Consider the following 20,726-nt stretch of genomic DNA (forward strand, 5'->3'; position numbering starts at 1 on the left):
AAAAACAAACAAACAAACAAACAAAAACCCAACCAACCAACCAAACCCACAGCATAAATCAGATCCAAGTTCACGTTATCATTAAAAATGACTTAATTTTCTTTGGTTGGGTTTTTTTTTTTGGTGGGGGGGAAGGTTGGGTTTAATTTTTTCTTGGGTTTTTTTTTTTTTTTTTTTTTAAAGATCACTTCAAGTAAAAAACTAAAAATATTTTGAAGTATGCACTTGGTTTGTTTTATAGTTAAGAAAGATATTGGAGGGGTAGAGGGGTAGAGTGTGGGTATGGGGAACATTAGAGAATGATGCAGAAGACAGATACAGGAGCAGCAAGACTGACTGGAAGTCTCAAGACCTAGGGATGAAAGAAAAATAAGACTTCCTGGAATAGCAGTCTCATCTTACGGTTTTCTCAGATACCGATCTCTAGGACTAAAGTCAATTGCCCTTTCCTAATTTAGGCGTGATGTGGATATTGGCTTTTAGGCAAATTAATGATGGTTACAGCTCTGATCAGAAGAATAATTTTTTCCTTGTAGACTGATGTATAAATGATGAGGGCAGTGCCATTTCTGTACGTTTTCATGTTAGATGTGAAATGTGTACATTAACCCTTTTTTCTTGCCGAGTCAGTCAAGTAGGCACTTTTGTAAAAGCCGTTTTCATAAAACAGAAATTGCATGAGGTTAAATACAGTTTCTGAAATTAAGTACTACTTATTTTATTTAGGGAAGCTCTTTTATCTGAATTGTACAAAGACCATACGAAATCTATAAAAGGGTTTCACACTCAGTGGCTTAACATTGTTTGTATTCTTACCACTGCTGCATATGAGGTAAAGGAAAACTTTTTTTTTTTCCTGAAAGCCAAGGAGGTAATTCTACATGCATACACTGCAAATATTTTTTTCAAATAAGCTTAATGAATAAACTGCACCACGTTTAAAGTTGCATACATTACAAAGGGAGCAAATACTGTTGTTTTGCTTTGCAGCCGTTATTCCAGAGCTCTGTTACAGATGGGTATAGTTACAACTCTGGCACAAAGCAGGAGGCTTCCTTAACACTCAGTATCCGAGGAAACCCACGGTGCTGGTACCCACTGAGGCTCCTCCTGAGCCTTCTGAACAGCAGACAACAACTGGGCACATGCATCTTGCAAGTTGTCATTCACAATCACATGATCAAAAAACTGGCCAAACTGTGCCTCCATTTTTTGGGCTAAATCCTCCATCTCTTGTAGATCTTCATCCTTTATGAGAGATTTAAAAAAAATATATATGGATAGCAACAGACTTAATGAGATAAATAGAAATGATACCCAATTTGTTTTGCTGTTATATTCAGTTGTGAAGCTATTTACGAAAACACTTAGGTCAAATAAACATCCTCTCTTCTAAACCACAAAATTTATGTTTCTATCTTTAGCCTTACTTAATGTTTCCCTGGTCAAGGTTTTGCAAAACTAAGTAATGGTAGCCAGAACAATCCCCTCAACTTCCCATTTGGACTCAAATTTTCTTATTCTATTATCTAAACACTTGAAGCTTTCAAACTGTACATAAAAAAAAAAGAAAGAAAGAAGAAAGGAAGAGAAAGAAAAAAAAAACAAATTTACCAGTTAAATAGAAAACTTTTACATAAATTGCAAATGAAGTTTTATAAAGTAAAATACAGTTCCTGAAATTAAATACTGATAAGAATGACATTATTTTGCCACTTTCAACATGAGGATGGTATGACCTGGTTCTAGTGAATTAGGCATACCCTAATTGTCCTTTGCTTCATGCTGACATGACCTAAATCACCTTTAATATTATCCATTTCCAGTAATACGAAACGTTCATTTAGTGAAGGTCATTTGACCTTCATTTGGCACTATGCGTTAAGTTCCTTGCTGTTATTTTCTTATTTGTCCACAACAATTAAAATAGTACAACTTGGGGCGCCTGGGTGGCTCAGTCGTTAAGCGTCTGCCTTCGGCTCGGGTCGTGATCCCAGGGTCCTGGGATCGAGCCCCGCATCGGGCTCCCTGCTCCGCGGGAGGCCTGCTTCTCCCTCTCCCACTCCCCCTGCTTGTGTTCCCGCTCTCGCTATCTCTGTCTCTGTCAAATAAATAAATAAATAAACTCTTTAAAAAAAAAAAAGATTTAAAAAAAAATAAAAATAAAAAATAAAATAGTACAACTTGTTGCCAGTGCAATCATAAACACAAATAGATATCGCTACTGACTCTTGACTCCTGGCTGGCGATGAGTTGCAACGGAGGAAGAATCCCCAAGAGACACGAACTGGTGAAGGGGTTGAAGAAGATGGAGAAGGTTGACCAAGATGCTGAATTAGTGGCCCAATGGAACTATTGTACTCTAAGTCAAGAAATATTAAGGCGACCAATAGTTGCCTGTGAACTTGGCGGACTTTATAACAAAGATGCCGTCATTGAGTTTCTATGGGACAAATCTTCTGAAAAGGCTCTTGGGAAGGCAGCATCTCACATTAAAAGCATTAAAAATGTGACAGAACTAAGGCTTTCTGATAATCCTGCCTGGGACGGGGACAAAGAAAACACAAAAGGTGACAAACACGATGACGTCCAGCGGGCACGTTTCATCTGCCCCGTTGTGGGCTTGGAGATGAATGGCCCGCACAGGTTTTGCTTCCTGCGGTGCTGTGGTTGTGTGTTTTCTGAACGAGCCTTGAAAGAGATAAAAGCAGAAGTTTGTCACACACGTGGGGCTGCCTTCCAGGAGGACTACGTCATCGTGCTCAACGGCACCGAGGAGGACGTGGAAACGCTGAAGAGGAGGATGGAGGAGAGGAGGCTGAGGGCGAGGCTGGGGAAGAAAGCAAAGAAACCCAAGGCGGCAGAGTCTGTCTCAAAGCCAGGTGTCAGCGAAGAATCCCCAGGGCCATCAAAAATTAAGACGGGGAAGCCTGAAGAAACCAGCCTTGATTCTAGAGAGAAGAAAGGCAACTCAGCTCCCAAAAGTGCAGCAGCAAATGGGAGCTCTTCTGGAAAAGTCGGGAAGCCTCTGCGTGGAACCACAAAGAGGTCCATTGCCGACAGGAAGAATCGGAAGTTTACAAGTCCCTTTTCACGACTCACAGCTCCGCCAAGCGCTCCAAGGAGGAGTCCGCCCACTGGGTCACCCGCGCGTCCTACTGTTTCCGAAGCCCGTGCCCCGCTCCACGCCGCGCAGGCGCCTCGGGTTTCCGCGGGGCAGGTGGCGTGGGCGTTACTGTGCCCTGTTCCCTGCTAGCTCTCCCTTGGCGCCGAGCTGTAAAGTCGTCCTCCCAACCTCGGAGCTGGTGTGGTCGCTTGTGCTTGTGAGGCGCGTGGGTTCCCGAGGGGACGTGCAGGCCCTGCCCGCCCCCTCCCACAGGCTCGTGCCCTCCCCACGGCCCCGGAACATGCGTGGCTGCACTTTTTACGCTTGAGATAAAGACTCCAGATCCCTTGGGGTGTGTGGTTGGCCCATTTTGCCTAAAATTCTAATGATTTTGCTGCCAACCGTGGAACAGGCCAAGCAAAATTGTACTTTAGAAAGTGAGCTTTACATGCACTCCGCCTGCACGTCTGTTTGCTGGCAGCCTCTGTGCCCCCCGAGCAGAGCTTGCCGGTCGAGTGTTTAGGGAGGTTCCTTTCTTTTATCACTTTCAAGACGAAAGCCTTTTAGTTGGGCACCTGAGGGTTTGGTATAAAAATAAAGCAAGTCCGCCCTTTCTCTCAAAAAAAAAAAAAAAAAAAAATCATAAACACAAATGCAGGCGCTGAAATGTCGTAGCGGTACTCCTTTACAAGATGACCATACTCATGACCCAGAAACAATTTTGTTAATTTGTTTAGATCACCATAAAAATGAGAACACAATTTTAAATGCCCGTAAGATTCAGAGAATATATCCATGGACTCCACTGTCTGAAATGCAAACTGAAGAATCAGACTTTCATACAGTAGTCACAAAAAATACGAAGATAGAAATAATAACAAGGGATTATATAATAATATAATCTTGCTCACTTCAGCAGCACATGTATTAAATTGGAAACAATACAGATAAACATGGCCCCTATGCATGCAAGACATGCAAATTTGTGATGCATTCTATATGTTTAATTTCACTTTTATAAGATGAAAAATTCTAGAGATCTGTTTCACAATGTAAATATACTTAACACTACTGAACTGTACAGTTAAAAATGGTTAGGATGGTAAGTTTTGTGTTTTATGTGTTTTTTACCATACACACACACACACAAAATAAGTGAATATAATATCTTGATCTAGGTGATGGTTATCTGGGTGCATGCACAGGTAAAAATTCATTGAGCTGTTACATATAAGATTTATACATCTTGCTGAATATTTATGATTATTTAAAATAGTTAAGGTGGATTTAATTTAAAAAAATGAAAAAAAATTACCTATTCTAGGAAGAGTTCACTGATTAATCCCACTTGTCCCGGCCTCTCTATAATTTCCATCATCATTAATACATGATGTTTGCATTTAGAAATACATTTTATAGAGATACCTCATATTACAGATAAGATATATTCACCACAGCATTTTTAAAAAAGATTTTATTTATTTGAGAGAAAGAGCATGCAAGAGCAGGGAGGGGGCAGAAGCAGGGGGAGAGGGGCAGAGGGGGAGGGAGAAGTAGATTCCCCGCTGAGCAGGGAGTTCGAGGGGGGTGGGGGCTCAATCCCAAGACCCCGGGATCATGACCTGGGCCAAAGGCAGACACTTAACCGACTCAGCCACCCAGGTGCCCCATTCACTACAGCATTTTTAAAGTAAATTCTCAAACTTTTTCATTCAATAAATAATAAAATGTAAACGTCAGTCTTATGCACACCCAGTTTCCGTGTGGCTTTGCAAACTCTGGTTTGAGTTCTTTTTTTTTTTTAAGCTAGACTAGAAAAAAGAAAAAAATAAGAGCAGCATCATGGCATTTATTATACTTTATTTTAATGTCTACAAATCATGTCCAGTAAAAAGGATAAATCATAAGGGCATTTTTCATTAGAAACAAAAATCACATTCCTTAACATAGGGATGTTGTGGAAACAATACAGTGACTTTTTACTAGAAAAAAAAATACATTCATCTATTTCCTCTGTGTCTTACCTTGAACTTCATGTCCACAAAGTAGTCTGTAATGATCTTGGCATTTTTCCGAGATTCCTTCATACAACTCATGTTAGGTGGCTTTATAAATATGACATAAGGCTTCAGTTCCCGGGTTCGAGCTACTTGAATACCCTACACAGAAAAATTAAGTGCACATTTAAAAATAGAAGTCTTAATTTCCTAGAGTAAACACAAATGTTCTCAAAATTTCTCAGATCAGGAATCAACGATTATCGGGGTGCCTGGGTGGCTCAGTCATTAAGCATCTGCCTTTGGCTCAGGTCATGATCCCAGGGTCCTGGGATCCAGCCCTGCATGGGGCTCCCTGCTCAGCGGAAAGACTGCTTCTCCCTCTCCCACTCCCCCTGCTTGTGTTCCCTCTCTCGTTGTCTCTCTCTCTGTCAAATAAATAAAATCTTAAAAAAAAAAAAAATCAATTATTTTTAGCAATTTTTTTTTGTTTGTTTGTTTGTTTGTTTTATTCTTATGTTAATCCCCATACATTACATCATTAATTTTAGATGAAGTGTTCCATGATTCATTGTTTGTGCACAACACCCAGTGCTCCATGCAGAATGTGCCCTCCTCAATACCCACCACCAGGCCAACCCATCCTCCCACCCCCCTCCCCTCTAGAACCCTGTTTGTTTTTCAGAGTCCATCATCTCTCATGGTTCGTCTACCCCTCCGATTTCCCCCGCTTCATTCTTCCCCTCCCGCTACCTTCTTCTTCTTCTTCTTTTTTTTTTTTCTTAACATGTATTGCATTATTTGTTTCAGAGGTACAGATCTGAGATTCAACAGTCTTGCACAATTCACAGCGCTTACCAGAGCACATACCTTCCCCAGTGTCTATCACCCAGTCCCCCCATCCCTCCCACCCCACCCCCCACTCCAACAACCCTCAGTTTGATTCCTGCGATTAAGAATTCCTCATATCAGTGAGATCATATGATACATGTCTTTCTCTTTTTGACTTATTTCACTCAACATAATACCCTCCAGTTCCATCCACGTCGTTGCAAATGGCAAGATCTCATTCCTTTTGATGGCTGCATAATATTCCATTGTATATATATACCACATCTTCTTTATCCATTCATGTGTCGATGGACATCTTGGCTCTTTCCACAGTTTGGCTATTGTGGACATTGCTGCTATAAACATCGGGGTGCATGTACCCCTTCGGATCCCTACTTTTGTATCTTTGGGGTAAATACCCAGTAGTGCAATTGCTGGATCATATGGTAGCTCTATTTTCAACTTTTTGAGGAATCTCCATACTGTTTTCCAGAGTGGCTGCACCACCTTGCATTCCCACCAACAGTGTAGGAGGGTTCCCCTTTCTCCGCATCCCCGCCAACATCTGTCATTTCCTGACTTGTTAATTTTAGCATTCTGACTGGTGTGAGGTGGTATCTCATTGAGGTTTTGATTTGGATTTCCCTGATGCCGAGCGATGTTGAGTGCTTTTTCATGTGTCTGTGGGCCAGATGGATGTCTTCTTTGGAAAAATGTCTGTTCATGTCTTCTGCCCATTTCTTGATTGGATTAGTTGTTCTTTGGGTGTTGAGTTTGAAAAGTTCTTTATAGATTTTGGATACTAGCCCTTTATCTGATATGTCATTTGCAAATATCTTCTCCCATTCTGTCGGTTGTCTTTTGGTTTTGTTGACTGTTTCCTTTGCTTTGCAAAAGCTTTTTATCTTGATGAAGTCCCAATAGTTCATTTTTGCCCTTGCTTCCCTTGCCTTTGGCGATGTTTCTAGGAAGAAGTTGCTTCGGCTGAGGTCAAAGAGGTTGCTGCCTGTGTTCTCCTTTAGGATTTTGATGGACTCCTGTCTCACATTGAGGTCTTTCAACCATTTGGAGTCTATTTTTGTGTGTGGTGTAAGGAAATGGTCCAGTTTCATTCTTCTGCATGTGGCTATCCAATTTTCCCAACACCATTTGTTGAAGAGACTGTCTTTGTTCCATTGGATAGTCTTTCCTGCTTTGTCGAAGATGAGTTGACCATAGAGTTGAGGGTCCATTTCTGGGCTCTCTATTCTGTTCCATTGAAAGCAATTTATTTTTATTTATTCTCCTTTGCCCCCAATTCCTCAACTCTAAAAAATAAACATTTTAATAATTAAGAGAATCAAAATTAAGTTTAAACTGTGGCTCTTCCTCTTACTAGTCATGACACCCTTCTGAAATCTGAGAATAGGATTCTATACATAATCTCATGGCACAAAGACAAAGACAAACTCTAAAGGTGGATCAGTTCTGTTTCATCCTCACTTCCCTTTCCTCTTGTTATTATCTTATATTGGATACTACTGACATGTTCACACTGACCACCAGCCTTGACCCAAGGATGAACAACTGTCTTATCCCCTGATTCTCTTTAGCGCATGTGGTCTATTTTTAAATGACTACAAAAAAAACCCCAAAATACAAGGATCAAAAAAAATGGAGCCTACACATTGTGTGCTTTTTATCTTACCTGGCTCACTCCTGCCTCATTCCACATATGGTCTCAGAGGGAGCTGTAGATACAACCACATAGGAACCTCACCTCCTTGTGTCAAGCAACATATTCCCTCCACCAATTTCCTTGATGCCTTTGTGATCAAGGTCAAAGCAGGATTCAAACTTTTCTTTATAGCCACCAGCTCAGTTCTCTTTTTGTATCTGAGAAGCAAGACTCCTTTCCTAACTAAAGACAAGATATTGGTGAACTGTTCCTTCACATAAGATCCTGGCCCTTAGATATGGTAAGTGGTCTTATCCCTAAAAGGCTAACAGAATAAAATGTCTCAACTACAACTTACAGCATGTGCACAAAACTCATGACATTCATTCATTACTTTGGGGAGATGGGAAACCTTCCACTACACACCTACCTGAGGCTCTAAGTCCATGACACAGATCTTTCCTTCATCAAGGACTGTTTGAACAGCATCCACACTTGTGCCATACAGGTGGCCTTTGTACTCACCATACTCGAGCATCCTGCAAGGGTGCCACAAAGAGAACAAGAACTCTTTCTACAAGTAAAATATTACTAGTAGTAACATAGATAGGATGTAAATATGTGGACTTCGCCAGCACAAGTGGAAAATTGACAGGAAAAAAAATATTAAAGGATCTAGGACTTAACTCTTTCTCCAAAGTCTCTAAAATTTGCAATTTCAATTCTGCTCCCACTCCAAACCCAATGAGTTAGTGTACAAGTCTACCAATTTACATGTTCTTGCTTAACTCTTCAGAAACAAAAGGAATTCCCCCAGAAAACAAAAGGAATTACCCCAAAAGGAATTTGGGTAACGCATAAAAATAGTGGATCTATTTTGAAGGTAAAATAACCAAAGGAGGGAATTAGATTCTGAACGTCTAGCTTACCTGTGACTATACACGAGGCTTTCAAATGCTTCCTTTGACACATAGTGATACTCACGTCCATCCATTTCATAACTCTTTTTGGAGCGAGTAGTATCTATCAAAATATGGAATTTTTAAAAAAGTCTTTAGAATCTACAAATTGTTTTGATTTAGTACAAATATACATCTGGATAAAGATGTCCAATCAATATAAATAAACGAATACATAAACAGATAAATAAAATGCTAGAACCAAAAAGAGGGATCCTGAACTGGGGATAAGAAAGAAGTTCTCATATCTAAATCAGTTCATCTAGAAACCTTTATTAAGTGCTCATGGTATGGACATGAATGTGTTAAGTGTTAAGTCAGGATGGGGAGGACCGAAGGGGTACCTGCTCTTACTTCAAAATAGGCATGAATGAATTATGTGTGAGGCTTAAGATGCCTAAAAGCCCCCAGCACATAAGATATCTTCTGTTTAGATAGTGCATTTCCCAAGATCCCATTTCATTCCTCCCCCACCTAGCCAGATGAAATGTTATTATCCATAGTTTACTGATAAGTAACTGAAGATTTTATTTTATTTTTTTAAAGACTGAATTTATTTATTTGGTGGGGGAGGAGCAGAGAGAGAGATAGAGAGAGGGAGAAGCAGACTCCCTGCCGAGCAGGGAACCCGATGTGGGGCTCGATCCCAGGACCCTGGGATCACGACCCAAGCCAAAGGCAGACACTTAACCAACTGAGCCACCCAGGTGCCCCATAACTGAAGATTTTAGAGAGCAACTAACTTGCTTGTGTATACAGACGATGCCCGACTTGATCGCATGACCCTGAGATCACGACCTGAGCCCAAACCAAAAGTCAGATGCTCAACCAACTGAACCACCCAGATGCCCGTTTTTTCTTTATTCAAGCCTCTCTGCAGATCGTTAGAGTTTCTACAGTTATGCCACTTCTCCTATAGATTTGTATTGAAAAAAAATTATAATAAAACACTATAGCTCTCAGGTTACAGTAAATTATGTAAATATAAACTTAAGATGACTCCTTCTCCGTGGCTTCTACTGGACTATATTTTATATGGTAGGTTAAAAATCTGTGAACTGGTGCATAACTAGAGGTATTCATCTTAAACTTAGAAACTATGCATTCAATTTAAAAAGCAAAATATGCACAACATTTTCTCACTTTGAATGATGGCTAGTCATACTTCTTACAGTTCCTCTATGTTCTGTGGGAATTTTATTTTTATCCAGATTATTGAAAATTGGTGCTTCATTTTGTAGTTTTTGTTTTGGAGATCAATGTCCATTCTTACACTTGTGAACAGTGTTTGGAAAGCATAACCTAAGGTATGTGACCATAAAGCAATGTTTTCTGTCCCCCACTGCCTTCTGTGGTACAAGACCTTCCCCTGGCCCTGGATGAGAATCTAGCAGTTACCATGACTCTTCTGATTATTCTTAGATTTAAAAAAGGGGGGGCACCATCTTTTGTGCCACAAAATGCAGTCTCAATGTAATAACTAAAACTCCGTTCCTATGTAATAATCAAAATTATTAATTTCATTTCTATTTTGGATTTCTCCTCCTCCCCACACCTGGCTCAGACTTGCTACAGCCACAAAAGCTGCAGTCAGAGAAGCTAAAAGTCAGGAAAGGAAGTAGGATTCACTTCTTCCCTTCCCTTTCATTGCCTTTCTACTATTCCTCCCCAGTTTTATAGCTATCCAAGGCTAGAATGCAGAGAAGAGAGGAAAGAGCAGGAAAATTCTTACTTCCTGACGCTGATGCTGGATACTATAGGTTTCCTTTAGACTTGGCAGATATTTAAATGTGGCTCTGCTCTCCTGGAGGACTCTGGGCTATTCTGCAAACCCCACCACCACCACCACCACCACCGAGTATCTCAAATCTGTCTCTATTCCAGCTAGTCATTTGTGATTTCTAAAAGGGCAGCTACTTCCCAAACTACAGCTCCTAGCCACTCCTCTAAATTCTTTAGATTTTTCAAGAATAAATCTGACACCGGTCATCTGTGTACCCCAGACTGCAGGGAACACATACTAAGCTCTTAAGTGTTTCTCTAAGTTCCTCTCTTGAACTGAAGTGAAGGGAAAGCACCCACGTGTACTTGCTCTTCCCTGCCATGGATGGTATGATCATACTTACAGTTTATATAAAATTACACCTGCATACATTAAAATTTTAAAAAATAAGATAAGGTATTTAAAGAGCCAAGCACAGTGCCAGGAAGGCAGTAAGTACTATTATTACTTAGCTATTATTACTAAATACTAGTTTTCCTGAAGGGTCATCTATATGATTGTTAAGAAATGGAAAAGAGACAGTCACCTTTTAAAAGCCTAGCAAGCTACATGGCCATGAATCAGTTCCCTCTGTTAAAATAAATATAGTTAGAAATAGTATATAAGGACTATCCCTGGTGTCTTTTGTTTTTACAACAAAAATGGTATGGCATAGTTAACTGAGATTGGTGCATCTGCGGAGGCAAAGACAGTTTGACCAAAACATGAACTGCTGGGAAAGAAAAACTACACGTACGTGGCACAGCACTTTGGAAATGCTTAGGATTAAGTTCAATGAGTTGTCTTCTCAGTTCATTGACTCCAACACCAGAAGGTCCTAAACACAAAAGGCCACATACAGAAATCATTAGACATAGATAAATATAATTATGTGGTGACATAATCATTTCAGTTCTTCTATTGAAGACAATTGAGAGCAAATGTTTTTCAGGAAATTAAATATCTTTTCTTCTCACCAACTGAAACAATTCCAGAAAGCTCTTAGGAATTTTCCTGGGGACCAACGGAGTAACCCACACTTCTTCAACATCACAGAAATAAGCCGGGGAATTACAGGAATTGGTCACACCAGCAAACGTCATCTAATGTTGGGCACTCTGAGAATTCTCTGGCCTCATTTCAGATAATCTACCGAGAAAACCTACCTTTCCAGTCAAATGAAGTGTCTATCACATCACAACCCAGAAATCAGCCTTTAGATTTACGGGTTCTGTGAGTCAGCACCCCATGTGTAACTGGAGTCAGGGCTGACTTCATGCAGTTACATAGGGCCCATGCTTAGGATACTGCACTTGGTTTAATGTTCTCCCTGTACCATCTTGAAATGTTAAACTTTTTTTTTTTAAGATTTATTTTTTTATTTCAGAGAGAGAGAGAGACAGAGAGACAGAGAGGGCACGAGCAGGAGGGGCAGAGGGAGAGAGAAACTTAAGCAGGCTCCACGCCCAGCGAGGAGCCCAAGGTGGGGCTCTATCTCACACCCTGAGATCATGACCTGAGCTGAAGCTAAGAGTTGGAGTCTTAACCAACTATGCCACCTAGGCACCCCGAAATGTTAGTCATGTTTAAAGAAGCTCTTGTATTTTCATTTTGCCCTGAGCCCTGCCAATTCTGTGGCCGGGCCTGGCGGTAAGGCACGCTGTTCTGCTGTACCGGGGCCTCACCTGGTCACAGGTGGAATACACACAGAGATGGCAGCAAGACCTACGTCCCCACTGCTGCAGGGACCGGCTTTGCAGAGCTCTTGGTCACAAAAGCAGGTCACCCCAGTACTGTATTTGCCCTGTTCTTTAGCACCAGACATACAGTCCAAAAGACTTTAAACACTTCTCTAAAGAAGGTGATTACAAATATCTCAGGGAGGGGCGCCTCGGTGGCTCAGTCGTCAGGTCATGGTCCCAGGGTCCTGGGATTGAGCCCCGCATGGGGCTCCCTGCTTAGCAGGAAGCCTGCTTCTCCTTCTCCCACTCCCCCTGCTTGTGTTCCTGCTTTCACTCTCTGTCAAATAAATAAATAAAATCTTTAAAAAAACAAATATCTTAGGGAAATAGATCTTAAGGATTTTCATTTCTGATACAGACTGATAATGCAGTCTGGGGGAATACTCATCTATGCTTAGAAAACAAACTCTCAGCAGGTTAAAAAACAAAACAATCTTCATCATAATACAATCTGTTATTACCCCAGTACCTACATACCGGGGCATACCACACTCAACTGTATGCAATAAAAGCGTGAGACAACGAAGTCTTATTTATAAACACACACATACAAAACAGGGGGTTTTTCCAGGCGTTTATAGGGGAGTCGCTCAAGAACGCTACTTTTGCCACTACTCCCAACGCCAAACCGCCGAATCTTAGCGGGAAAAGCTCGCCGTGGAGGAGGAGGGCCGCCGAGAGCAGGGACGTACCCACGAGCACGATGAGGCGGTGCCTATCGGACGGGCGGCGCTGGTACCTGACCACCTCCTCGTAGGGCGCGCCCGGCGCGCTGGAGCCACCCAGCCGCGCGCGCAGCGGGCCCAGGTGGGACTTGCGGCGACAAAGGCGCATGCTGCGGCGGAAGCCAGCTGCGAGGGTGGGAAGGCACAGGACGTCACATGCAGGCAGGAGAGATCACTTCTCCTCCACGCCTGATGGAGCCCGCGGTGACTGCCATCGGCAAGTGTTAACGAGCATCATCACGCCTGTCTGAAGGTAGAAAAGAGGAAGCAACGCGAAGGAAAAATAGCAGAAAGCCCCACATATTGCCTCTAGGCTGCACCCAGTGCCCCCCATGTGCCAGGTGCTGGGGACCTGGTGGTCCACTACCTCAAACCCATTTCCTCCTGACATTTACATTTCATGGAGGAGGAGAGAGAAAAGTAAACACATCAACAAAAATAAGGGCTTAGAAGGTGGGTGGATAGAGTGACAGGGGTACTTCTTCACGCAGGTGGTTCAAGGGAAGTGTGTGTGAAAAGGTGACATTGAGCAGAGGTGGGAATGAAGTCACGGAGCCAGGTGAGGAGGCGTCTAGGGAAAAAGCAACCCAGGCTAAGGGAACAGCAACTGCTAAGGTGCAGAGAACAGAGTGTTCCCGGAGTGTTGGGGGGAAGCACAAGGAGGCCCTGGTGAGGCAAGGTGGTGAGCAGCAAGGAGAATGGTAGGAAATGGGGCTGGTGAGGAAGCAGGGGAGGTGGCAGGGGGCTCCAGCTGAGTGTTGGATTGTGGTCCAAGGGCGCTGAGAAGTCACTGGGTGGTAGAGAAATGGGTGTGACATGGTTTACGTTTCTGAAGAAGTCCTCTGTTGCTGTGGGGAGGACGTAAAGTGTAGCTTCACAGGAGAGCAGTTGGGAGGCCCTTGCGGTGCCCCGGAGGATAGTGGCCTGGGCCATGAGGGAAACAGTGCAGCAGGCTGATTACCCACAGTTCTCAGATGGATACTCTAAGACACAGACAGGTCCGGTGGCTGCTCACAACGGTGTGATCAGTGGCACAGCTGGACACTAGCCTTGGTTTCTGAACTTCTAGAATCCTGCTTCATCTGCCTACCAAATCTCAGGGCCTTCTGGTATTTTCAAAAAAGAGCTGTTCCCAGGTCCTTCCCGGAGATAGAGTTCTGGACTCTGTGTGTATATAAACACACGCACACACACACACATCTGTATCTATCTATATATGTTGCACACCAGGAGTTCGCACCAAGACCTACAATGCAAGCTCAACACTACAGGATTCATTCCAGCCACCTGCCCCCACCCTTGCCGTACATGCAACTCCTTTCTCAACAGTGAGAAACCTGACCGATGGTCCAAAGTACATTTACTTGTATTAATCGAAAGCACCTGTGCAGGACGAGGGACGGATGGTATCAGCAACGTGGCAGGAAGTGTCAGAGGCCACGCGAGGTGAGGAGGCCATCTTTGTAGAGGCTGCGAAGTGTCAGAGCCCAGGGGAGGCCGCGGTCCTCCTCACTTTGCTCTGGCCCTGACGACCTGTACCAGGCGACCCTTGTCCCCTGCACAAAAGCTCTCCTCACACGGCTCAGTGATGCCCCACCCCAGGCTGCTTCTTCCCCACCTTTGTGCAGACGTCTGCTTTTTTGGCTTATGTAATGGCATTGGGGCTGAGGTATTCTTGAAGGGATGCAGAAAAGTGGTCCCATGGTTTTTTGTTTTTTTTAAAGCTCTCTCAATGATTCCAATGTGTATCCAGGCCCGAGGAACCAACATTTCACTTTACCGACCCTGCTGTTCCCCCACTGTCTCTTGGAGGAGACCCAGCATGGTTTTACAGGAACCTTTAAATGGGTCCTTCAGAAAGCTCTGACCAGTTGACGGATTACAGAAATGTGGCCATCAACACCAAGTTTAGTAGTCAGAGAACTGGTCTCTTTAGAGTAACATAAGTATGTCATGAAACAGTCTGGAAGAGAACCAAGGATTTGTGTTTGATGAATAATTAAGAGCTATCCAGTAGAAACCAGATGAATTATAATGAGTGATCAACACAGCAGAATATGGACCCAAAAAAAGGAGTTGGGGGATAGAGGAAAGCAGAACAAGGAACAAGTCTGGAAATGTTCATTGGCAAAAGAAGCTTTCAGAAGAGTCAGGATGGTATGAATAAAACTTGACAAGTGACAACGACCCACCTCTTATTAATCATTACCTACCGATAAAGAACTTCTGACCAGAGCCAACAAATTCCTCCTTGTCTGGAACACAGAGAATGGCAGGACCAGAATATGTGAAGGGGGAGAAGGAGAAGGTTACTTAGAACAGATGCATGAAACTATCTTCAAATCTGCAAGTGACACCATTTCAGAAGATGTCAGCACAGCTGACTTCATCCTGAATGGCTTCTTGAAGACTGTCTTAAGCACCTTCCAGTCTATCACATGAACCCAAACTATGTGGAAACACTCTTCAGAATTTTAGCAATACGCCGAATCTATTCTGTCAAGTACAATTGAAACAAAAAGCTATTTTAGGCTTGTTTCAAGTTATAAGAAAGATATTGAGTCACTGTAAAAACAAATAAAAATTAGGTATACATTGTTAAACATGCCCAAAGAAAACTGACTTAAAAAAGGAAACAGGTGAATTGGCTTTGGCTTCAACTTGTAGAAATGGTGTTCTGCAGGACCTATGATTAGTCCCTTTGTGAGAGGTGGGTTTTTATTTTCTCCCTGATAAAATGGCTTATTCTGTATAAAATTAGTACTTCCTCTATGGCTGCCTGTTGTGTCTGACTGACCAGGAATCTGAGAGACAAGGGTGAGGAACACTAATCCCAGTGGCTCTGAAGCACCTAGAATTTATTTAAACTCCTGGCTTCCACGGGGGTCTCAGAAAAATTCTTATAAACTCCAGGGGAAAAAATGTTATAAAAATGTCATTTTCAAATTACTTTTTATGAATATATGTTCCTTTTCACTTATGCAACTCTGTTCTGATCATTGAAATATATAAAGAGCCATTGTCCGTAGAATGAACTGACATATACATTTTCTTCTTAACCTTTTTTTTTAAATGTACATGTTAAAATATAAAGAAAACGCACCAATATCAATTCCATTTTCTGTTAAGTAAGCACATTTTTCTAACTGAAGTATGTCAGGGTTTTTTTTTAGTTTTTTTCTTTTTCAAATTTTTATTTAAATTCTAGTTAGATAAAATATAGCGTAATATTGGTTTCAGAAGTAGAATCTAGTGATTCATCACTTGCATATCACACCCAGTGCTCATCACAACAAGTGCCCTCCCTAACGCCCAACCCCCATTTAGCCCATCCCCCACCCACCTCCCCTCCAGCAACCATCAGTTTGTTCTCTGTAGTTAAGAGTCTCTTATGGAAACATTTACTTAGGAATATATTCATAAAGCTTAACTACTTTCATTGTTCATTTTTAAATATTTTTCTGTGAAATTGACTATCTCATCGCCAATTTCACCCTTAAAATATTTCTTATCTTAAAATTTATCCTGTCAAGCATGCACATTGAGGCACTGAAAGATCTTAAATATAGCTCTATGTGGCTTACCCAGGAAATGAAAACAGTTACCTTCTGAAAGCTCCTCTGGGTATTTGGGTAAGTGAAGAAACAGACATGACAAAGTTAAGTCTTTGAGAAGATCAAGTTGGCCATCCAATAAAGACCAGTGACAAAGGCAAGGCATTCATGTCACCCCTAGAGAAGGTTATAACTCAGGTAGGCCTGGCAAGGCGAACTCATTGGACCTGACTGTGCTGCTGGGAGAATAATAACTTTTTCTACAAGTTTTTTATCTACATTCTCCCTGAGGGCTTTTTGTCTAGGGAGACTCCTCTCTACTGGTCAGCACAAAATAGGGCTTGAGAGAGAAAAATTATAGGGAGGCAACTGCTGTGAGCCTCCTCTCTCCTCTCCCAGAGGCCGTATGCTGCGGTCTGGTGAAGTGGGCCTTGGGGTGGGCGCTGCGGCAGCCTCTGGCCTGAGCATCCTCATTCCTTAACCCTCACTGGGTCCAGTGACTCACGTCCTTCTCCAGCTGCCCCACTGGAGACAGGGGGAACTGAACACAAAGCGTTTTCTAGATGCCTTAAAACATCCATCTTCTCTGTTGCTTTTTAAAAATGGCATTCCTAATTAGACTGTTATCATTACCCCCTGAAGAAATTCAAGGAGGTCACATGATACCACATTCAGAGAAGAGTTGAGCCCCAAACTGAAAAGATGGAACTACCCACTAAGAGCTCTAAGTAACAGAATTAAGCATCATGAATAAATATCAAGAGTTTCTTACTTAGGAAACATGACAGCTGGGTGCTAATTGTTCCTTAATAGACCTCCCAAGTGAGTTGAGTTCAGAATGTACTTGGGAGTTCTCAATCATTTGACTAAGAGGAGTCCAGAAGGGGTACCTCCCAGTAACTAAGGGCGGCTGCATGCATTCCTCTGCAGTTACTAGAGACGTAGCTGCTCAACGCCCATCCAGAGCAAGATTCACAATAATGTTAGCTGGCGCTCATGTATCACTTACATTCTAAGCACTTTACTTATATAAATTATTTTTCCTACTTTAGACATGGGGCAAGTGAAGGGCAGAGGGGTAAAGTGATGGAGGACCCACAGGTAATGAGGAAGGGAGCAAGATTCCTACTTGGAAAGTTGGGCTCCAGTCCCTGGCTTTAATCACTCCACCGTACTGCCTCTCGGTTCAGAGACCCCACAAATACCTCTGAGCCTCAACCACAGTGTGAGTGTGTAGACTGTCTTCCAGAAAAATGAGGAGTTGAACATAGAACAAAGGAGGACTATAATCCAGAGGCATTAAAAATTAAACCAGTTCCAAACACTGAGCCAAGTGTACATACCCTAACATGACCAACTAACTGAAAACAGGAAATTTAGAAACAACATAAATGGGAAGTAAATCAGTTAGGCGCCACACTTCCCAAGTCCATCTATCCATCCCACAGAGCTCCAAAATGTCCCTAATAAGAAGCACCAGTGAAGGTGAAGCTTATAATATCTCACCACTATACTGTTGAGGTATTTAAACAATTATTGTATGATATCCCTAAATGTGTGTTTAAATGATACCAAAATTTAGAATAGACTCTTAAAAATCAATACCAAATACTCATTTTTTACTTACCAGATTCAAATGTTTCTTCATCTATGGTGTCCCATGGAGACAAAAAAACCAAGAGTGTCATTATACTACTATCCATACTGAGTCTATATTTTAACAGTCTAATTCCCTGACCCTATGCTCCTGCGTACTCACCAACTTTTAAAATTCTTTCCTAAATCAAGGCCAAGTCAGTGGGGTCTCTATGGCATAGTAAAACCTTAAATGAGATACATGGTATTAGCGCAGTTGAGCTATGACATTAAGCAGGGGTGCTGCAGGAGCTTAAAATAAATAAATTAGAAGAGAACAAATAGAATGTAAAAGAGGCTCAGTGGGAAGGGAAAGGTAGAATGTCACAGGCAGCTTCGATGGACGTCAGACAGCGCACAGCGTTGCTGTGACAGACGGAGGAAGGACACGCCCTGCCTGATGTTGTGGGGCCGGGTGTATAAGCAACCGAGTATGGCAAGGAGGATGAGTATATAAATGGTTTGACTGGATAGGCTTGTTTAGGTGATGAGAAAAGATTTTATATAAACCAACTTTCTCATCAGTTAAAACAGTTCTTACTAGCATTTTATTTTATTTTATTTATTTGACAGAGAGAGAGAGAGTGGGAGAGGGAACACAAGCAGGTGGAGTGGGAGAGGGAGAAGCAGGCTTCCGGCAGAGTGGGGAGCCTGATGTGGGGCTCAATCCCAGGACCCTGGGGTCATGACCTGAGCCGAAGGCAGACGCTGAACAACTGAGCCACCCAGGCACCCCTTTATTAGCATTTTTAAAGAAATATTAAAGATTAAGAAACTAGAATGTATGTGGAGAGCAGTTTGAAATATGTAGCAACACTACTAACGCATTCATCCTGGGATCAGGCAATACTGCGTCTAGGCATACTCATCCATGTGTTTACATGGATGTGTTTGCAAAGACAATGTGTTTACAACCCTACTCATTGTAGCACTCTTTGTAATAGAGAAGATTGGATGTAACTCAAATGTCTACTGATAAGTGATTGTATAAATGCACAATAATTTATTTCACCAATAAGCTATTAAAAACAAAGGAAGAGGCTCTTTATGTGCTAAGATGGAATCATCTATAACGCTAAGAAAAAAAGCCAGGAACAGAATACTGTGTATAGCATACCATCAAAAAAGTCTTTTTAAAAAAAAAAAAAAAAGCGTGTTTTTTTAAAAATGGTGAGGATGATGGTGGGGAGAGGAGAAAAAATACACATCATCGCTTTTATATGCACAGAATATGTCTGGAGGAATCAACAAGAAACAGAGCATTTGTTGCCTCAAGAAGTAAAACTGAGCAGGGTAGCAGGGAAAAGGAGGAACTCTATACTTTTGTAGTTTTTGAATTTTAAAGTATGTGAACATATTACCTAATAAAAATTTTAAATTACAGAAAGAAATGAATATTGGCATGAGTTTTTAAAAAACTTGATAGAAAAAATACAGTGTCAGCATTATTCTGTAGTTGTTCTGGGAAGTATATGTGAATCTTTGAAATATCTGCTATTTAAGGATTTCATATTGTTCTTTAATTTCTAAAAACTAGATTAGCCCAGAAAGCCAAGACAAACTCACCTGTCGGACTAAAGACTTCCCAATAGTCTCCCAGCATCAACAATCAACAGAGCCAATCTCAGTTCTGTCACTAAATTTGGGAAATCTTTTCCCAATTTACGAAAAAAATTTAAGTATAGAAACACAAAAAGTTTTCATATATTTCTCAAAAATTTGGAACCCACTACTAATTAGCTATACTAGAATCTATCAGAAGATGTTACCAAACAATAATAAAAAATATATGTTGCTTTTTAAAAATTGGCATTTCAATATTTTATAGTATTTCACAAAGAGCATGGCAGTTTTCAGACATTCCACTGAATGTTACTGAATGTAACACCTGAGTATTACTAAGTGTTCCTGTGATCATTTCCAAGACATTGCTTTCTAGAACACTTTCTAGAAGGTTGGTTTAGAGCCTGGATACATTCCCACAGCTGTGCTTCCCTTCCAAGTGCCAGAACCACAGAGAAAGGATGTGGTGGGGGAGGAGGGCTTCGTTTTACACATTTCTTCCAGAGGAAAGGCCTGTGGCCCCATTTGGCTAACTCTGCTTCAGAAAATCTACAGCTGAGGTACTTCATATTCCTTCTGGTGGTACATCTGTCAGGAGGAAATGTTACCTGCTTCCACACACTTCTCATCAATCTTCATGTCATCTAAAAGAAGATAGAAAGGAAAAAATAGAACTTAAAATGTATTAGTATCACAAACAAAATTCCCAATGTATAGATCTATGTCAGTAAAACGCAGACCATCTTATAATAACATTACTCTTACAACTATTCCTCATGCTTGCTCACTTGGAGAGATAAAAACGACTCCACTGTATTAAATGAAAGTGAAAATCTATGGTATAGAAGGCTACATAACATAAAATGGTTAAAATTTTAAAAGCATCAGCTTTTTGGGACACCTGCGTAGCTCAGTCAGTTAAACGTCTGCCTTTGGCTCAGGTCATGATCCCAGGGTCCTGGGATGGAGCCCCACATCGGGTTCCCTGCTGAGCAGGGAGCCTGCTTCTCCCTCTCCCTCTGCCTGCCACTCCCCCTGTTTGTGTTCTCTCTCTTTGACAAATAAATAAAATCTTAAAAAAAAAAAAAAATCATCTTTTTGAGTGGGCCAACTAGTTTACCTCAAGCTTCAGTTTTCCATCTATAAATGGTGACGGTAGTAATACCTACCATATAAGAGGATTAATTGAGATAAT

General features: G+C 41.6%; 2 protein-coding genes and 1 non-coding gene across 3 annotated transcripts in view; 2 read left to right on the forward strand and 1 right to left on the reverse strand.

Annotated features, from left to right (window-relative positions):
- Positions 1 to 413: 413 nt before the first annotated feature.
- Positions 414 to 20,726, reverse strand: part of MPP4 (MAGUK p55 scaffold protein 4) — a 46,999-nt gene continuing 26,686 nt past the window's right edge. Inside the window, exons 14-22 of the mRNA XM_064585833.1 lie at positions 20,140 to 20,175; positions 16,385 to 16,399; positions 14,993 to 15,034; positions 12,747 to 12,905; positions 11,070 to 11,150; positions 8,521 to 8,614; positions 8,022 to 8,130; positions 5,131 to 5,265; positions 414 to 1,248 (exon numbers count right to left, since the gene is read on the reverse strand). Coding sequence (XP_064441903.1) covers positions 1,057 to 1,248; positions 5,131 to 5,265; positions 8,022 to 8,130; positions 8,521 to 8,614; positions 11,070 to 11,150; positions 12,747 to 12,905; positions 14,993 to 15,034; positions 16,385 to 16,399; positions 20,140 to 20,175 — 863 coding nt within the window. The 3' untranslated portion in view covers positions 414 to 1,056. The remainder of the gene's footprint in view (positions 1,249 to 5,130; positions 5,266 to 8,021; positions 8,131 to 8,520; positions 8,615 to 11,069; positions 11,151 to 12,746; positions 12,906 to 14,992; positions 15,035 to 16,384; positions 16,400 to 20,139; positions 20,176 to 20,726) is intronic.
- Positions 1,307 to 3,375, forward strand: LOC123838386 (replication termination factor 2-like). Its single transcript, XM_045867395.2, is given in 2 exon segments — positions 1,307 to 3,059; positions 3,062 to 3,375. Coding segments are annotated over 2 exon segments (1,077 nt in total). The 5' UTR covers positions 1,307 to 2,248; the 3' UTR covers positions 3,328 to 3,375.
- Positions 4,010 to 4,111, forward strand: LOC123840064 (U6 spliceosomal RNA). Its single transcript, XR_006789879.1, has one exon. It is a non-coding gene; the product is annotated as a U6 spliceosomal RNA (small nuclear RNA).

This window comes from Mirounga angustirostris, unplaced genomic scaffold, assembly GCF_029215605.1.
Source record: "Mirounga angustirostris isolate CCGP_5_RB_7025 unplaced genomic scaffold, mMirAng1.0.hap1 SCAF_3, whole genome shotgun sequence".
Classification (NCBI taxonomy): domain Eukaryota; kingdom Metazoa; phylum Chordata; class Mammalia; order Carnivora; family Phocidae; genus Mirounga; species Mirounga angustirostris.